At 48.4% G+C, this 19,038-nt stretch overlaps 1 protein-coding gene across 4 annotated transcripts; it reads left to right on the plus strand.

Annotated features, from left to right (window-relative positions):
- Positions 1-3,413: 3,413 nt before the first annotated feature.
- Positions 3,414-10,442, plus strand: LOC118623525 (DNA dC->dU-editing enzyme APOBEC-3H-like). 4 transcript variants are annotated; one of them, XM_036251211.1, is made up of 7 exons: positions 3,414-3,505; positions 3,892-3,968; positions 4,654-4,734; positions 8,415-8,571; positions 9,234-9,501; positions 9,722-9,840; positions 10,175-10,442. In XM_036251211.1, exons 1-7 carry the CDS (start codon positions 3,452-3,454, stop codon positions 10,313-10,315), a joined length of 897 nt encoding a protein of 298 aa, XP_036107104.1. In that variant the 5' UTR covers positions 3,414-3,451; the 3' UTR covers positions 10,316-10,442. The 4 variants fall into 4 exon arrangements, with proteins under 4 accessions (XP_036107104.1, XP_036107105.1, XP_036107103.1 ...); XM_036251212.1 differs by lacking the exon at positions 4,654-4,734; XM_036251210.1 differs by lacking the exons at positions 3,414-3,505; positions 3,892-3,968 and adding an exon at positions 4,020-4,488.
- Positions 10,443-19,038: the final 8,596 nt, after the last annotated feature.

Genomic DNA, 19,038 nt, shown 5'->3' on the forward strand with positions numbered 1-19,038 from the left:
GAGGTACATGCCCTTAGCGGGAACCGAACCCGGGTCTCTCCGGACCGCAGGCGGACGCTCTAACCGCTGAGCCAAACCGTCCAGGGCTCCCTGGCCAGTTTTGCTCAGTGGTTAGAGCATCGGCCTGTGGAGCAGAGAGTCCCGGGTTTGGTTCCTGCTAAGGGCATGTACCTCGGTTGTAGTTTGTCCCCGGCCCTGATTGGGGTAGTGTGGGGGGCGATCATTCAATGTGTCTCTCTCACATCAATGTTTCTCTTTCTTCCTCCCGCTCTATCTGAAGATAAATGCAAAAATGTCCTCGGGTGAGGAAATAAATAAATAAATAAATAGTCTGTTTTTTAAAATGTATGTGTGTGTGTGTGTCTTCAAGCTATAAGACTTCTTCACCTGGGTGCTATACCACCAGCTGGACCACATCCTGGAGAGACTCTACATCTCCCTCACACAGGACCTGTGGCCTTCCTTCTGTGTCTAGTTTGGGGTTGTCACGTCTCATTCATATCCCCCACGCCCTAAATGCCTTACCAGCTATATCTTTCTAGCTGCCAACTCTAACAGGTGGAGACAAATACTTAGGTTATGGTTAGCTGGTCAAGTCAGCACAGCTAGGAGGTACTGAGCCAGGAAAGTGAACCGTGTCTCACGACAGTAGCCCCCTTATCCATAATTTTACTTCTCGTGGTTTCAGTTACCCATTGTCTGAGAATATGAAAAGGAAACTTTGAGAAATAAACAATTCAACATTTTAATTGTGTGTCTTTATGAGGAGCGCGATGAAATCTGCCTTCCCACCTGTCCTGCCCAGGATATGAAGCATCCCTTTGTCCAGTGTCTCCACTTGGTATATCCTCTCCCATGTGTTAGTCACTTAGTAGCTGTCTCCGTTAGTGTCCAGGACGGCGGCACAGGCCCCACTGGGGTCGTGGCCGCAGCGAGTCCTCTCGGTCCCACCAGGGACTCCCCACTACAGCCCTCTTGCCGGCCTCCTTGAGTCTCATTAAAACCCTGCAAAGCATGTGGTAAGTGGACATCACTCCCTTTTCACCGAGACAGAGAAGGTGTGAGACAGCCACACAGTGGGCCTGCAGACGTCTCCAAGCTCCGAATTTGTTCCTTACCGATGGACTCCTGCTCAAAATATAACGCCATTCCTCCACCAGGACGTACTCCGCCCTCCCTGCACTGTGCCAGCCCGACCTTCAGATGCCCCTGCCTTCCCCTGGCTGTCCCCAACCCTCCCTCATCCCCCAGTTTCCAGCTCACATCACTCCAATCAGCCACACTCAGAGCCACACTTGTCTCCATGCTGCTCCTCATACACAGGCCTCACCCCAGGGCCTTTGCACTCACTGTGCTTCACCCGTACGTCCTCTAAAACACCCACTGGGTTCATTCCCTCACTTAATTCAGGTCTCTGATGAACCACCACCAGCCGACCACCTAGGAAACCAGCACCCCACCTATCCCCGCCCCCCCGACCCCTACCCTATCACTGAGGCAGTGATCACCATCTGATATCATCATACATGTTTATTAGTGCACTTTTTATAGCGTGTCTCCACACTGGGATGTGAGCCACATGGGGGAGGGACATGCGTTGCTTTTGTGCCTTGCTGGGACCCCAGCACCTGCAACAGTGCGGGGCACATACTAGGATCTCAGTCAAGATTGTTGAATGAACCAAAGAATGACTAGCTGACCCCAATTACCATCAGAAAATCCACACGTGTGTCCGCACTCATGGGTTTACAAAGTGCTGTCACATACCTTTACTTCTCAAGAAAGCCCCATGAGGTCAGCATGTTATCCCCATTTCACAGATGGGGAAGCCGAGGCTCAGAGGGAAAGGCCTTGCTCGACACCTCACAGCTGGTGCGTGGCAGAGCCAGGCGCCAGGACTCTAATCCAGGCCTTCGGTGCCTGCCCACGTCTCCTCACCACATTCCAGGGCATCCCACAGGACTTCCCAGGGTCACAACCACTTTGGTGAAGACCCCACAAGTTCTCGGGAATCAGAAAGAAGTGGGCCAGGGACACCCTCATTTTTAAAGGCAGGACTGTGAGAGCTGGCCCTTTGAATCGGCAGCAGGAGACGTCCTGGGGAGAAGAGAGGAGAAAGGGCCATGAGGGCCAGAGGAAGGACGTCCAACGTGCAGTCAGGAGCCTGGGTTGAGTCCTGGTTGGGCTATTTCCCAGCTGTGAGGCTCCTGGACAAGTGTCACAGCTCCTCAGAGCCTCTGTTTCCCCACCTGTCAGAGGAGACCTCGTCCCTGTCTCAGGAGGCTACCAGAAGGGCTGATTTTAGGAGACGGTCTGCACTGTACAAGTCAATGGTTGGGGAGAAGCTGCGGGGCGCGGGCTGCCTGCTGGCAGGGCCCAGTGAGACCGGACTCGCACAGCAGCAGGGAATGGCTGGACTCTGCTCAAAGGGCCCCCACCAGCAGAAAGGACATGTTGTCAAAGGCTCTCGCTGAGATGTGCTCTCATGGCCATCGGAGGAGCTGCCAATCACTAACCTGTATCTCAGCAGAGCGCTTGGCAGATGGGGGAGACTGAGACCCAGGTGGCTCTGCCCAGGGCCACTCAGCTAGGAGAGGACAAAGTGATGGGGACCAGAACTCAGCTCCCCTGGCTCCAAGTCCACACCGCTGGACCCAGCCTTAACAAAGTACCACAACTGGGTGGCTTTTAGCAACAGCAATGTGTCCTCACAGCTCTGGGGGACAGACGTCCGGAGTTAAGGTCGGCAGGCTGGGCTTTCTCTGAAGGCCCCTGTGTCTGCTGCAGGGGGGACCTTTGCCCTCTGGTGTTGCCCAAAATCCTTGGCTCGAAGAACATCCCTCCGGCCTCTGTCCCCACATGGCCTTCCCCCTGGAAGTCCGTGTCTGTGTCACCTCTTCTTGTAAAGGCACCAGTGGTATTAGATCAAGGGCCCACCCTACTTCAGTATGGCTTCACCTTAAATAATCACATCTGCAAGGACCCTGATTCCAAATAAGGTCACATTCTGAGGTTCCGAGAAGGACATGAATGGGGGAGGCAGAATCTCCGACCCGGTCCACACATATTTCACGTGCACGTTGAAAACTTCCTCACATACGTGGTAGAGACGACTAACTGTCCCACTGTATTAAGGCTCCCATTTCGGAGTGTATAACCCCTGATTTTTAGCAGCTTATCCAAAATGAAGGCTGCATTTCCCAGACTCCTTTGCTGCTAGGTCTGGACAAGTGACTAAGTCCCGGTCAGGGAGATGTGAGAATGAAGTCCATATGGCAGCCTCTGGGACCCCGCCTTAGCAGCTAGCTTGGCCTGTGCCCTGTCTTCTCCTCTCCCCCATCTGGCTGACAGAACACGATGTTACAAGTGTCTGCTCGCTGGGCCAGGAGGACAAAGTCCCCACATGTCCCGGGGATGGCCTGGCAGGACGCTGGGAGCCCCTGGGTCCTGAATGACTGCAGTCACCGTCCCAGCTCTGCGGCTCACACCTGGACTCCTGTGTGAGGTAAGCGGCCGCCCAGGGCGGCGGGCTGCAGGAGCCCAGGGACACCGTCACCCTGAAGAAATGTGAAACTGAAACTGTTTACATATGTATTTTGGGTAAAACCCAAACTATGAGCAACCAGAGGCTAGCAGAGACTCCGAACCTTCTTCCCCCAAAACGAAGGCTGTTTGCTCAGCTGGAACCAGTGATAAGGGGAGCATGGTGTCCCCGCTGTGGGCCGCCCCCCCTCCCTCCTCTAGCTGTTGAAACAGCTCACTGACTCTAGCCCTCTGTGCCCTGCCCACGTCCCCACCACCCTGCCCACTTTGTGAGTGTCATTTCTGTGCGGTTCCTGGCAGGTCCCTAACCTTCTCTCATTCTCGGTTTCCTCATCTTGGACTCACTAGCCCCACCAGACAGCAGCAGAAAGGAGTGAGAGCAGGTCCTGCCGGCACCCGTCCACTCCTCCCAGCACCGTTATGAGGTAGGTGACCCCGATGAAGACACTGAGACCCAGAAGGTAAGCAGCTTGCCAAGGCCACTGAGACAGTGAGTTGGAACTCAGTCGAATCTCAGCCACCCTGTCTCTACCTTCGGGTACTTCACTTGTCACTGTATGTGGCTCCCCGCGGAGCTGGGATGTCCTTGGGAGAGGGGCCCGCCTGCCTGAGCAGGTCCTCACTGTCTGACCTGGGCCTGGCACGCAGTGGGGCACAGAAAGCGCTGGCAGATTCAGAGGGGCCGTTACTGGCCTGGGGCATCGGTCCTAGCACAGTGTCAGATTTGGCAGCGGGAGGCTTGGCCCTGATTCGTGCTGGGGGTGTGGTTTGCACAGGTGTTTCTAACACACTTGGTTTCCTACCAATGGAGACCATAAGCGCCCCTCTGCAGAGTGGGGAGCCAGAGGCCACAGGGAGGGTGAATCTGCTTTGCATAAGGCTGGGCACAAGCAGAACAGAAGTGCGTCACAAGCCGGGCACACAGCCGGGGCGAAGGGGTGGCAGGTGAAGCATGCAGAGGGAGGGGACTCAGGATGGGCCGGAATCCTGCACTATTTGGGGGACAGTGGGCCCCTCTTGTCCCGGCACACCAGCCCATCGCATTCTGCCCCACCCGCCGCAGCCCCCACCGCCTCCCCTGCTGTCCTCACTTTCACTTTCCCTTTGCAGTGACCCTGGGTCCTGGGGCCCCGCGGAGCCCGTCTCCAGCAGAGGTGGCGCTCTGCCCAGAGGGGGGGCAGAGGAGAGAAGGTGAGTCTGAGCCTGAGGAGGCTCACACCCAGGCCCCCTCTGCAGGAAGGGCTCAGCGGAGAAGGCTGGGCGGCCCTCAGACAAGGGACTCGCCTAACGCAGAGGCCCTGGAGAGGAGATAGAGCCAGATGCCCATGGCAGCCTGGCCGGTTTAGCAGCGGTTAGAGGGCGGCCTGCGGTCCCGAGAGACCCGGGTTCGGTTCCCACTAAGGGCACGTACCTCCATTGTAGTTTGTCCCTGGCCATGGTTGGTGGTGCGGTGGCAGCCAGTCAGTGTGTCCCTTTCACGTTGATGTTTCTCTCTCTTTCCCTCTCTCTCCCTCCCACTCTACCTGAACAAAAAATGGAAAATGTCCTCCAGTGAGGATAAAAAACAAACAAATAAACAAAACAAAAACAGACTGCCCGTGACAAGGCAGGCCCGGGGCAACCCTGCTGCAGTCAGGCTAAGTCAAGGGCCCGAGTGGAGGGAAGAAGGTGGCTCTGAGGACCCAGAGAAGCCCAGTCACCCCAGGGCCTCCCACCCTGGGTTACCATGGCCGGAGAAAATGGTTCCACCACTTCAGACAGTTGTGGCAAGCCTGCCACACAGGCCAGGGCCAGACCGCCCGGACCAGGCACCACTGTCCGCCCACCTCCTTGACGCAGGCTCTCCTCCTGCCTCCTGTCCACCCGCCCTGGGCTCTCTCTCTCTCTGTCTCTGAGCCATCTCTGCAGGGCCTGCTCCTGCCTCCTGTCCACCCTGTCCTGGGCTCTCTCTTCTCTCTCTCTCTGAGCCATCTCTGCAGGGCCTGCTCCTGCCTCCTGTCCACCCCGCCCTGGGCTCTCTCTCTCTCTCTCTCTCTCTGGGCCATCTCTGCAGGGCCTGCTCCTGCCTCCTGTCCACCCCGCCCTGGGCTCTCTCTCTCTCTCTCTGAGCCATCTCTGCAGGGCCTGCTCCTACCTCCTGTCCACCCCGCCCTGGGCTCTCTCTCTCTCTCTCTCTGAGCCATCTCTGCAGGGCCTGCTCCTGCCTCCTGTCCACCCCGCCCTGGGCTCTCTCTCTCTCTCTCTCTGAGCCATCTCTGCAGGGCCTGCTCCTGCCTCCTGTCCACCCCGCCCTGGGCTCTCTCTCTCTCTCTCTGGGCCATCTCTGCAGGGCCTGCTCCTACCTCCTGTCCACCCCGCCCTGGGCTCTCTCTCTCTCTCTGGGCCATCTCTGCAGGGCCTGCTCCTGCCTCCTGTCCACCCTGTCCTGGGCTCTCTCTTCTCTCTCTCTCTGAGCCATCTCTGCAGGGCCTGGTCCTGCCTCCTGTCCACCCCGCCCTGGGCTCTCTTCTCTCTCTCTCTGGGCCATCTCTGCAGGGCCTGCTCCTACCTTAGGCCCAGCCCTGCCTCTGCAGCAGCCGCAGCACCTCCCGCAGCCTGTCTCCACGGCACTGTCATATCCCTCAGCAAGGCCACCGGGGCTTCCTAAAGCCCATTGTTCAAGCTCTTCTGTCCACGTCAGGGTCAAGGACAAGTGAAGCAATTGTTGGAGGCAGCTAAAAAGCAGATTGATTCATTTTATTTTAAAAACTTACCCAATTTCCAAGGAATGTTCTAATTTCTGCTCCATGGAGGGAAAACAAGAAAAGAAGAAAACTTGTTCACCATGAAGACACGGCCAAGTGCGAAATATCAGATTGACCCGTGAGCACTTCTTCTGGTTGTTTCTGGCCCCTACTCCTCTAGCTCTTCAAGGCCCAGGGTCAGCATTTGTGCTGTTAAGGTCGTGCGCCTGTCTAGAATCTGAAACAGTATTTCAGCCTGGAGTGTCCACGTTTGCCCGCCCAGTAGGGAGTTTCCCAGAATGTGGGAACTTCAGGGCTGAAATCAGGAAGATTTTGTCCTAAGTGTGCTCTGAGTGGGTGTCTTCCTTTTAAGCCTCACCCTGAGGGCAGCCGGTGGCCCTCACTGGGAGCACAGGCTTGTGGCGATGTCCCTGGTCAGTAATAGGAGGCCAGTCTTAGATGGTCTCTTCAGCAGTTGTCATCCAACTCCACTGGAAGATTCACTAACTAGCATGCAACGTCAGAGGTGGGTTTCCATGGATGGAATTAATGCTTCTGTGAATTAGCATAACAGATATCAGAAATGGTTCTTCACGGGTACAGTCAGTGGTGTTTCAGTGAGTTGGCAGGAAATATGGGGGAGTCGTTTCTGGCTTTGCAGTAACAGGGTATGCAAATCAATTGCACCCATGAAGGGCACCCTCGGCTTGATTCCTGCATTCAGAGGTAAGTGTCTGAGATCTGCAGTCACCTGAGAGTGACTCAGTGGTCAGCCAGGTCACAGTAGCCATAGGTGGACTGTCCAGGACAGCAGACTGGGGTTCCATCAGGCCTCCCACGCTTGTTCACACTGGTGTCCACTTGGTTACGTATGTCCCCGTGCAGCCAGGTCTGGCCAGAGCGAGCTCCAGACACTCCCTGGGGGCGTGGCAGGAAGGCGCTGAGTTCTGGGCCCCTACTTCTACCTGTGCAGAGAAAACAGCATTTCTTTTTTTTAGAAAGAGAGGAAGGGAGAGAGAAACAGAAACATCTATGTGAGAGAGAACATAGATGGGCTGCCTCCTGCACACCCCCTACTGGGGATTGAGTCTGCAACCCAGACATGTGCCCTGACCAGGAATCGAACCAGGACCTCTCAGTCCATGGGACGATGCTCCATCCACTGAGTCACACTGGCCAGGCAGAAAACAGCATTTCTCAAAAAGAATCCATTGGTTCTGCATGCCCGTGTGGGCTAGGTCACTTTGCAAATGTAATACTCAAATTTTTTTTTTTATCCTCACCCGAGGACATTTTTGCATCTATCTTCAGAAACAATGGGCGGGAGAGAGGGAGGAAGAGAGAGAGAGGAACATTGACGTGAGAGAGACACATCAAGTGGTTGCCACCCACACGACCCCAACCGGGGCCGGGGACGAACTACAACCAAGGTACCTGCCCTTAGCGGGAACCGAACCCAGGTCTCTCTGGTCCGCAGGCAGATGCTCTAACTGTGGAGCCAAACTGGCCAGGGCTGTAATATTCAATTTTTAAAAAGCAAGACATAAAATGGAATATTCCATAAAGTATAACCACAATTAAGGTGAGTAACAGCTATGTGAGTTCTTCAGCCAGAAGTTTATGTCACAATAGTCCCTTGATAACACCAATGTTTCCTGTTTGTCTGCCTCTGTGTTCTTTGTACACACAAAATTGTGACGCACACACCCAGGCAAAGAGCACAGAGGTAGAGGAAGCATCAACTTCCACCCCTCAGTCTCCAAAGAGAAGGTTCTGGCATTGGACACATCCTGTGGGATCTGGGGCTCAGGACACAGGCCTATGAGCCAAGGAAGGACATGTAGTGACCAGTTGTCAGGGTGCGGCCCCCACCCAGCCCAGCCGCCCTGCCTTCAGTGGTTTCCATGATGGGTGCTGGTGGGGGCTCAGCCGGCTGGAGATGGGAGGCAGCATGGAGGTGGCAGATCTCTCTCTCCTCTTCCTTCTCCCTTCCCAATCCTCCTGGCCCACGAAGAAAGAGGAGATACTTCCTTACCACCCCCAGAGACCCAAAGAGACCCAAAGAGTTGGGTTCAGAAGGTGACAGAACCTGGAATGACATCAGGGGATGCTCTCTGCATCTTCAATGTTCTCTTTCCTCTTGTGCAGAAACACAATGAACCTGCTAACAGAAAGCACCTTCTGCTACCAGTTTGGCAACCAGCACAAAGTCAAGGAGCCCAACGGCAGAAGGAAGACCTACTTGTGCTATCAGCTGAAGCTCCCCGATGGTCAGACACTCCACAAAGACTACATTAAAAACAAGGTGCCCAGCGGGCTCCCTGGGCCCAGGGCAGGAGGGATAACCGCAGCCATTGTGCAGGGAAAATACTGGGACTGGCTGGCTCTGAGTTGGCCCTGCTTCCCCGGAACTCTGTGTTCCTTCCGTCCTGGGCTTAGAGAAGCCATTCCCTCCAGCAACGCTCTGCTTGCCCGTGTGACAAGCTGATGTTTACTGGTCCTCCATCTCAGCTTCGCAAAGCCAAGTGCTCTTCCGAGGACTGGGTGCTTCCCTCCACCTGAAGACCTCATAACACACCTGCTTTCCGCTTGTTTTCCGAGCTGGCTGTCCCTCCTCCTGCTGCTCTGGTCTGCTTCTGGGGGCCCTTAGGTTCAAACATCTCCAGACAACTTCCTGGACAAGTGTCAAAACAGGTCCTTAGAGCGTTCAGGACTCTGCCATGGGGGTGTCTCTTTGCTAAGCCATCACTTCTCTGGTCCGATTTGGATCAAGCTGAGGATGCTTTGGGAGTCTTGAGTTACTGGACGAGTGAGTTAATGAAGGAATGACTAATGAAGGAAGGAAGGGGGTTCTTTTCTGTCTTAGGCAAGTTTACATATTCAAAAGTTCACAAGGTAGAGGTCATGAACCTCTGGACTCTGCCTTTTAACCAACCCATCCTTCTCTCTGTCTGGGACCCTCTCTAGAAAAAGCAACATGCAGAGATTTGTTTTATTGACAAGATCAACTCGCTGAACTTGGACAAAACCAAGAGATACGACATCATCTGCTTTATCACGTGGAGCCCCTGTCCCTTCTGTGCTAAGGAACTGGTTGCTTTCATCAAAGATTGTCCCCACCTGAGCCTGGAAATCTTCGCCTCCCGCCTGTACTTCCACTGGATCTGGGGATATCAGGTTGGGCTGCAGAGTCTGCGGCAGCCCAACATCCAGGTGTCGGTCATGAGAGAAAAAGGTAGGAAGAGTGACAGAGCTGTCATCAGGTGGGAGAGTGCGATGCCAACAGGGAAGAACCCCTGGGGGTGGGGCATGACTGGACAGGAAGGGTGGTGGCCCAGGTGAGGCCCAAGATAGGATACCACCTGGGAGGGACAAGTCCAGGGAGAGGAAGGGGGGGAGGGGGAGGCTTGCCGCTTCCCTGCCCCTTGGGCCTGACTGGGACCCTCTTTCATCAGAGTTTGCTGACTGCTGGGAAAACTTTGTGGACAACCAGGGAAAGGATTTCAAACCCTGGGAGAAGCTGACTCAGTACAGTACAAGGATAAGGCTCCGGCTCGAGAGGATCCTCGGGAAGGTGAGGAGCTGCCCAGCGCGGGCCCCAGGCCCCCCGCATCACCTTCCCAGCCTCAGCTGCCCCTTCTCCACGTCATTCTCTCCTTGTCCTCTCTCCCACTGCCCCACCCTTTCCTTTTCCCCGCACCCTTTTTACTCTCCTCTCCCTCCACGGCCCCAGGTTGCTTCCTTCTCTTCCTTTCCTAAGATTCTTGTCAGCTTTCTGTTTCTCTCAAGGCCACGCTGGCCCTCGCTGAGCTGGCTCGGTCCTTGTCCCGGCGTCTTCAGCATCCCCCGTCCTGCCCGTCCTCCCGGCACAGCATCCAGTCAGTGCTTCCTCGTCCCTCTCTCAACAGACCCACAGAACACACCTGGCCTCGGAGCAGAGCTCAGAATGCATTCAGGATGAAAACGACTGCGTGGATGCCATCAGAAACCTGAACTTGGATGCCCATCACCCTCATTACGAAGAGTGGACCCAAGACGCGTGTTCCTGAAGCACCTCCATGCTGCGTGAACTGCTGAATCCCAGGAGCAAGAAGTGAGCTCCGGGCATGGCCGCCCCTCGCCCAAGTCCAGAAACCCTTTCTTCCTCCTCTTTCTTCTGCTTTCTTTTCCCTTATAAGTGGCTGTAAGTGTTTATGATTAAAATAATAAAGATGATTTTTAAGTCTGTAAAGTGTTGGTTATTTTCTCAGGGGGAATCAGGTCTTCATTAAATGAGGATCAAGGACTTCTACAGCACCAAGAAAGACTTTTATTTGAAAACTCCCTGTATAGCCCTGGCCGGTTTGGCTCAGCGGTTAGGGCGTCGGCCTGCGGTCCTGAGAGACCCGGGTTCGGTTCCCGCTAAGGGCGCGTACCTCGGTTGCAGTTTGTCCCCGGCCCTGGTGGGTTGTGTGGGTGGCAGCCACTCAATGTGTCCCTTTCACATCGATGTTTCTCTCTCTCTCTGTTCCTCTCTCTCCCTCCCACTCTACCTGAACAAAAAATGGAAAAATGTCCTCGGGTGAGGATAAAAAAAAAAAAAAAGAAAAAGAAAACTCCCTGTATAGTCTAGAATAGTTGGATCATTTCGTGGTCCAAGTATTCTCTGTTCCTTCTCAGTATTTAATAAGTGTCTAAAAAATAAGGTGAAACTCTCCTTAGCTGGTTTTGCTCAGCAGTTAACGTCGGCCCTCAGACCAAATTCCTGGTCCGGGCACCTGGCCTAGTCAGGGTGTGTTTGGGAGGCAACCAGTTGATGTGTGTGTGTGTCTCTCTCACATCAATGTTTCTTTCTCTCCTCCCCGCCCCACTTCCACTCTATCTAAAAATCAATGGACAGCCCTGGCTGGTTTGGCAGCAGCTAGAGCATCGGCCCATGAACCAAAGAGTCACGGGTTCGATTCTGGCTAGGGCACGTACCTTGGTTGCGATTCGTCCCCAGCCCTGGTCGGGGTCGTGTGGGTGGCAACCAGTCGATGTGTCTCTCTCCCATCAATGTTTCTCTCTCTGTGTCTCTCCTCCCACCCCTTCCATTCTATCTAGAGATAAATGGAAAAAATATCCTCAGGTGAGGAATAAAAAAAGTAAATAAGTAGAATCAATGGAAAAGTATCCTTGGGTGAGGACTAACAAAAAAAATTAAAAATAAGGTAAAACTCTGTGAAGTGCAGTTGTCCCATAAAATTGAGTGGGGGTAAAAATAGCACTTTGGTGTTGTTATTCGGCGTTCTTAATTGAAGACGCAAACACAAACTCGGGCTTACTGAACCTTGAGGAAAGACAGAGGATTAGATTCGGGGGTGTCAGAGCCAGGAAGGAGCCACCAGATGCTGAAAGCTTGTCGAGTGAAGGCAGCAATGTTGGTGGCAGTATGTTCCAACCAAACCAGCCAGCCCTGGAAGGCGGGTGCTGGCACAGAACTCTCGCCTTGGCTGCCACCCGTGCCAACACCCCCACCCGAATGGAAGAAAGGAAAGAGGACAGGAAACAAGTTATAATAACTAATGAACACAGGATAAGATGAAAAGAGTAAAATCAAGTGTATCCCACTAATAGGAACAGAAAAAATTCTTCCATATATTCTCACAAGAAACACTTTTGAAAAATAGATATTGAAAATACAAGGGATGAACAAAGAGATACCAGACAAATGAAAACTTAAAAAGAAAGGAAGAATGGCAATATTACACAAGGTGGAATTTAAGGCATAAGCAAGTTAAAGAGGGACGTACTATAATGACAAAAGACACAATTAAAAAGTAAAATATAACAATCATAAACTTGTACGTACCAAACAACATAGCACCCAAAAACATAAAGGAAAACTTATTAAAAACTTTAAGTTTTTAACCAAAGAAGTAAAAGACCTATTTGCAGAAAACTACAGGTCATTGAAAAAAGAAATAGAGGAAGATATAAAAAAGTGGAAGCACATACCCTGTTCATGGATTGGAAGAATTAACATAATTAAAATGTCCATACTACCCAAAGCAATCTATAGATTCAATGCAATCCCCATCAAAATACCAACGACATATTTCATAGAACTAGAACAAATACTTCAAAAGTTCATATGGAACCAAAAAAGACCCCGAATAGCCACAGCAATCTTGAAAAAGAAGAACAAAGTTGGAGGGATCACAATACCAGATATCAGGTTATACTACAAAGCGACTGTAACCAAAACAGCCTGGTACTGGCACAAGAACAGGCATATAGACCAGTGGAACAGAACTGAAAACCCAGAAATGGACCCAAGGCAATACGCTCAATTAATATTTGACAAAGGTGGCAAGAGCATACAGTGGAGTAAAGACAGCCTCTTTAATAAATGGTGTTGGGAAAATTGGACAGCTACATGCAAAAAAATGAAACTAGACCATCAACTTACACCATACACAAAAATAAACTCAAAATGGATAAAAGACTTAAATGTGACCCGTGAATCCATAAAAATTCTAGAAGAAAATGTAGGCAACAAAATTTCGGACATCATACGGAGCAGAATTTTCACTGATACATCACCTAAGGCAACAGAAATAAAGGAGAAAATGAACACATGGGACTACATCAAACTAAAAAGCTTCTGCACAGCAAAAGAAACAATCATCAAAATGGAAAGGCAACCCACTGTATGGGAGAACATCATTGCCAATGATGTATCAGATAAGGGGTCAATTTCCAATATATACAGAGTGCTCATACAACTCCACAAAAGGAAGACAAAGAACCCAATTAAAAAATGGGCAGAGGAGCTGAATAGACACCTCTCCAAACAGGACATACAAATGGCCAAGAGACATATGAAGAAATGCTCAACATCACTAATCATCAGAGAGATGCAAATTAAAACAACTATGAGGTATCATCTCACACCTGTCAGAATGGCCGCCATCAACAAATCATCAAACAACAAGTGTTGGCGAGGGTGTGGAGAAAAGGGGACTCTAATACACTGCTGGTGGGAATGCAGACTGGTGCAGCCGCTATGGAAAACAATATGGTGCTACCTCAAAAAATTAAAAATTGAACTTCCATTCGACCCAGTGATCCCACTGCTGGGAATATACCCTAAGAAGCCTGAAACACCAATCAGGAAGAATATATGTACCCCCATGTTCATAGCAGCACTATTTACAATAGCTAAGATCTGGAAACAGCCCAAGTGTCCACCAGTAGACGAATGGATCAAAAAGCTGTGGTACATATACACAATGGAATACTATGCAGCGGTAAGAAAGAAAGATCTCTTATCCTTTGAAACGACGTGGAGGGACCTGGAAAGTATTATCCTAAGTGAAAGAAGCCAAGCAGAAAAAGACAAATACCACATGATCTCACTTATATACGGAATATAATGAACATAACAGTCTGAGGAATACAGTAGACCCAGACACATGGAAGTAGGGCACAGACTGACATCCCTCAGAAGAGGGGATGGGGGGTGGGGGGGTGGGAAGAGATAAACCACAGAACTTATATGCATGTATGCATGACCAATGGACATGGACAACTAAGCCGGGGACAGGGTAGAGGGGGGGTGGGGTGGGGGGTGCCAATGGGGTAAAAAGGTAAAATATCTGTAACAAAAAAATAAATAAATAAAATTCAAAAAAAAAATAAATAAATAAAATAAAATAAAAAAGTTACCATTGTAGTTGAGTGACAGTTGAGACTTCATCTTGTATTTTATTCTCTTAGTGCCTTGGATGCACCAGGGAAGAATGAAACGTTGCTCTCCTTCCTAGAAGGGAAGCTAAACATTAGTGTGACCACAGGGCTCTGTATGAGTGGTTCTCGAAAAAAAAAACAAAAAAAAACTTTAAGTTTTAATGTTGTGGCAATGTTTATAGCCCAGGGAATAGGTAGGATTGGTCTAAGTCTGTCATATAATTCTACTCTCCTTTACTGGACACTTTTTTAGCCTATCTTGAAGCTAGGCCTGGCTGTAGGACCCAGTTATGAGGAATCAAGCATAAGAAATTATCTGCCTGAGAACATTCTGTTTTTTATTTTATTTTTTGTTTCAAAGACATTTCAAGCAATTTGGGTTTAAGTGCACTGTCTCTCCCTTGTTTTTCCTGCCAATGATTGGAGTAGAATATGTGATGTCTGGAACTGTGATATTTATCTTGAAACTGTGATATTATCTTGAGTGTGAGGACAAAGAGCCAACATGTTGAGAATGGTGAAGCAAAAACCTGGGAAGAGCTCTAGTCTTTGACGACATTGTTAAGCCACTGAAACACTGTCTAGTCTAGAAATATCTACCTCCAATCTCCTTGTTACATAAAATAGTAAATGTCTACATTATTCAAGTCACCATCACCCAGATATTTTGTTATTTGTAGTCAAATGTGCCCTAACTGATGTAACTTCAAATCCACACCTACAGGACACAGAAAAAGCCAAACTCAGAAAGAAAAAAAAAAAGAAACAATAAATTAAATGTTTTTATTACAAAAAAAGAGAGATGAATAGAGTAATATGCTGTCCGTTTTAAGAAATTAGATAAAGCAATAAAAGAAATCAGAAGTAGAAAATTAACAAAGATAAAAGCTGAAATTAATTAGAAAAACTACTAGATTTAATAAATAAATTTGGCAAAGTAACAGGATACAAAATTAACATCCAGAAATTGATGGCATTCTTATATAACAATAATGAACACTCAAAAAGGGAAACTAAAAAAAACAAAAACAAAAAACATTCCATTTACCATTGAAAAAAAAACAACCCCAAAAAACAAAACTTAAGATACCTGAGAATAAACTTAACCATGGAAGTAAAAGACCTGTTCTCATAAAACTACAGAATATTGGGGAAAAAAATAGAGGAAGATATAAAAAAGTGGAAGCATATACCATGTACATGGATTGGAAGACTTAACATCATTAAAATGTCCATATTACCCAAAGCAATCTATAAATTCAAAGCAATCCCTATTAAAGTACCAATGGCATATTTCATAGATCTAGAACAAATACTCCAAAAGTTTATATGGAACTAAAAAAGACTCTGAATAGCCACAGCAATCTTGAAAGAGAATAACAAAGTTGGAGGGATCAAAATACCGAATATCAAATTATACTGCCAAGCCATCATAATCAAAACAGCCTTGTACTGGCACAAGAATAGGCATATAGATTGGTGAAACAGAACAGAGAATCCAGAAATCGACTCAAGACATTGTGCGCAATTAATATTTGACAAAGGAGGCAAAAGCATAAGTGGAGAAAAGACAGTCTCTTTAATAAATGATGTTGGGAAACTGGACAGCTACATGCAAAAAAAAAAAAAAAAAAATGAAACTAGACCACCAACTTATACCATACACAAGAATAAACTCAAAATGGATAAAAGACTTAAATGTAACTTGTGCAACCATAAAAATCCTAGAAGAAAATGTAGGCAGCAAAATCTCAGACATCATACATAGTAGAATGTTCACCGATAAATTGCCTAGGGTAAGAGAAACAAAGGAAAAAATTAATAAATGGGACTACATTAAACTAAAAAGCTTCTGTATGGCAAAAGAAACCAGCATCAAAATTAAAAGGGAACCCACTCTTTGGGAAAATATATTTGCCAATGATATATTGAATAAGGGGTTAATATCCAAAATCTATAAAGTACTTATACAGTTCAACAAAAGGAAGATAAACAGTCCAATTAAAACATGGGCAGAAGACACTTTTCTAAACAGGACATACAAATGGCCAAGAGGCATGAAAAAATGTTCAAAGTCACTAATTATCAAAGAGATGAAAATTAAAACAACAATGAGGTATCACCTCACACCTGTCAGAATGGCCGCCATCAACAAATCATCAAACAACAAGTGCTGGCGAGGGTGTGGAGAAAAGGGGACTCCAGTACACTGCTGGTGGGAATGCAGACTGGTGCAGCCAGTAAGAAAATCATGTGATCGTATCAGTGATGCTGAACAAAAGCTCATAGGAGTCAGCCATCATTAAAATACTAAGTAAAAGAGAAATAAAAAAATACTGAAGTGTAGAAAAAGATTTTTAGAAAAAAGACAACAACAAACATTATTATAAATGTCAAAATATTAAAACCATTTCAATTAAATTGGGAACATTACAGGAATGGTGCCTATTTCCACGTATTCAACATTGTCTTTGAGTTCTAATGATTGCAATAAGACAAAGAAATTCTATAATTAATGTAAACATTAGAAAAGAAGGCATTAACTTCCTTCTGTTGTTGATGATGATCTTATACCTTCCAAATCCAAGAGACTCAAATTTGGAAAAAGAAAAAGAAAAAAAGAGAAGCAGAAAATACTCCCAGTAAATAAACCTTTTTCTCTATATGAACAACAATCATCTGGAAATAGAAAAGGTGATTCCCAGCCAGTGTGGCTCAGTGGATTGAGCATCATCCCATGGACTGAGAGGTCCAGGTTCAATTCCTGGTCAGGGCACATGCCCAGGTTGCAGGCTCCATTCCCAGTAGGGGGCGTGCAGGAGGCAGCTGATCAATGTTTCCCATGTCAATGTTTCTATCTCTCCCTTCTTCCCTCTCTAAATAAAAATTTTTGTTAAATATTTCAAAAATAAATTAAAATAGAAAAGGTGCTATTATACTTACAATGGCAATAAGAATTATTAAATCAAATCAACATACAAAAATCAGTTGCATTTGTAGGCACTGACAATGAACATTCTGAGAAGGAGATGTAGAAAACAATCCCGTGTACAATAGAACCCAAAAGAATAAAATACTTAACCAAGGAGTTAAAAGACCTATACATGGACAACTACAAAATAATTGCTGAGAGAAATTAGAGAAGACACTAGTAAATGGAAAGATAGCTCATGTTCATGGATTGGAAACTTAATATTAAAATGTCCATATTATGCACACTGACCTATACCTACATTGCAGTTTGTATCAAAATCTCAATGTCACTTTTGCAAAATAGAAAATACATCCTAAAAGTCATATGCAATTTCATAGGACCCTGAATTGCTATGCAAACTTAGAAAACATATAACATGCTGGGGAAATACCACATCTCAAAAATTAAAATATGACAAAGACAAACTGAATAGTTCCCGATGCCACAAATAAATATTTATTATTATTAAAAAGACTCAGCCCTGGCTGGTGTGGCTCAGTTGGCTGAGTGTTGTTCCATGTCCCAAAAGGTTACGAGTTTGATTGCTGCCAAGGCACACGCCTGGGTTGTGAGACCCCATCCACCGTCAGGAGCATGCAGGAGGCGGCTGACGGATGTTTCTCTCTCTCTCTGCCCCCTTTCTCTCTCAGAAAAACATATGAGGGGGGGATCAGCCTGATGAACAAAGATTTCAGTTTCACTTCCTTCATTGGTGCATCTCAGTAAAGAATGAGTCATTAGATGACTCAGATCCTGTATCATCATCAGACTGAAATGTTTTATGTGTGTATGTTTGGTGTGTTGTTTCACATGTCTGGAGGGTTCAAAAGAATCAATCATACCAGATCAGCAATTGCCATTTAAGTGTTAAGGGGCTACGGTTAATCTAATTAATAATAATGTTTACCTGCTAAAGGAAAATAGATTTTCAGAGTTATATTACCTTCATAAATTGTGCAATAAACAAAGTACCAATACTCTTGAGTATTCCCCTCCGTGGACAAAGATCTCCTAGACAGTAAACACAGTATCAGTAACCTATTATATTCGTTGAAATTAAGATCCCCTGAAAGTAACTGAAACCCCAAACCTAGGGGCTTAAACTACATGCAAGTAGGACCTCCGAGGATGGCCATGCAGTTGGTTCACCTCACAAAGCCAAGGCCTTCGGTTCGTCTCCTCTGCCACGTGAATGGTGTCCCTGGGCTCCTGCAGCCCGCCGCCCTGGGCGGCCGCTTACCTCACACGGGAGTCCAGGTGTGAGCCGCAGAGCTGGGACGGTGACTGCAGTCATTCAGGACCCAGGGGCTCCCAGCGTCCTGCTAGGCCATCCCCGGGACGTGTGGGGACTTTGTCCTCCTGGCCCAGCGAGCAGACACTTGTAACATCGTGTTCTGTCAGCCAGATGGGGGAGAGGAGAAGACAGGGCACAGGCCAAGCTAGCTGCTAAGGCGGGGTCCCAGAGGCTGCCACATGGACTTCATTCTCACATCTCCCTGACCGGGACTTAGTCACTTGTCCAGACCTAGCAGCAAAGGAGTCTGGGAAATGCAGCCTTCATTTTGGATAAGCTGCTAAAAATCAGGGGTTATACACTCCGAAATGGGAGCCTTAATACAGTGGGACAGTTAGTCGTCTCTACCACGTATGTGAGGAAGTTTTCAACGTGCACGTGAAATATGTGTGGACCGGGTCGGAGATTCTGCCTCCCCCATTCATGTCCTTCTCGGAACCTCAGAATGTGACCTTATTTGGAATCAGGGTCCTTGCAGATGTGATTATTTAAGGTGAGGCCATACTGAAGTAGGGTGGGCCCTTGATCTAATACCACTGGTGTCTTTACAAGAAGAGGTGACACAGACACGGACTTCCAGGGGGAAGGCCATGTGGGGACAGAGGCCGGAGGGATGTTCTTCGAGCCAAGGATTTTGGGCAACACCAGAGGGCAAAGGTCCCCCCTGCAGCAGACACAGGGGCCTTCAGAGAAAGCCCAGCCTGCCGACCTTAACTCCGGACGTCTGTCCCCCAGAGCTGTGAGTGTTACCAGCGGGCCGGCCTCAGGCTGGCTTGGATTGTGTGGGTTCCTGA

This window comes from Molossus molossus, unplaced genomic scaffold, assembly GCF_014108415.1.
Source record: "Molossus molossus isolate mMolMol1 unplaced genomic scaffold, mMolMol1.p scaffold_m16_p_10, whole genome shotgun sequence".
NCBI lineage: Eukaryota > Metazoa > Chordata > Mammalia > Chiroptera > Molossidae > Molossus > Molossus molossus.

Bases quoted from the DNA above. Each gene is read 5' to 3' on its own strand.
- LOC118623525 (XM_036251210.1), top strand. From the start codon at position 4,124: ATGTCCTTGGGAGAGGGGCCCGCCTGCCTGAGCAGGTCCTCACTGTCT. The intron at 8,572-9,233 runs GTGCCCAGCGGG...GACCCTCTCTAG, and splicing joins AAGACTACATTAAAAACAAG to AAAAAGCAACATGCAGAGAT. The intron at 9,841-10,174 runs GTGAGGAGCTGC...CTCTCTCAACAG, and splicing joins TCGAGAGGATCCTCGGGAAG to ACCCACAGAACACACCTGGC.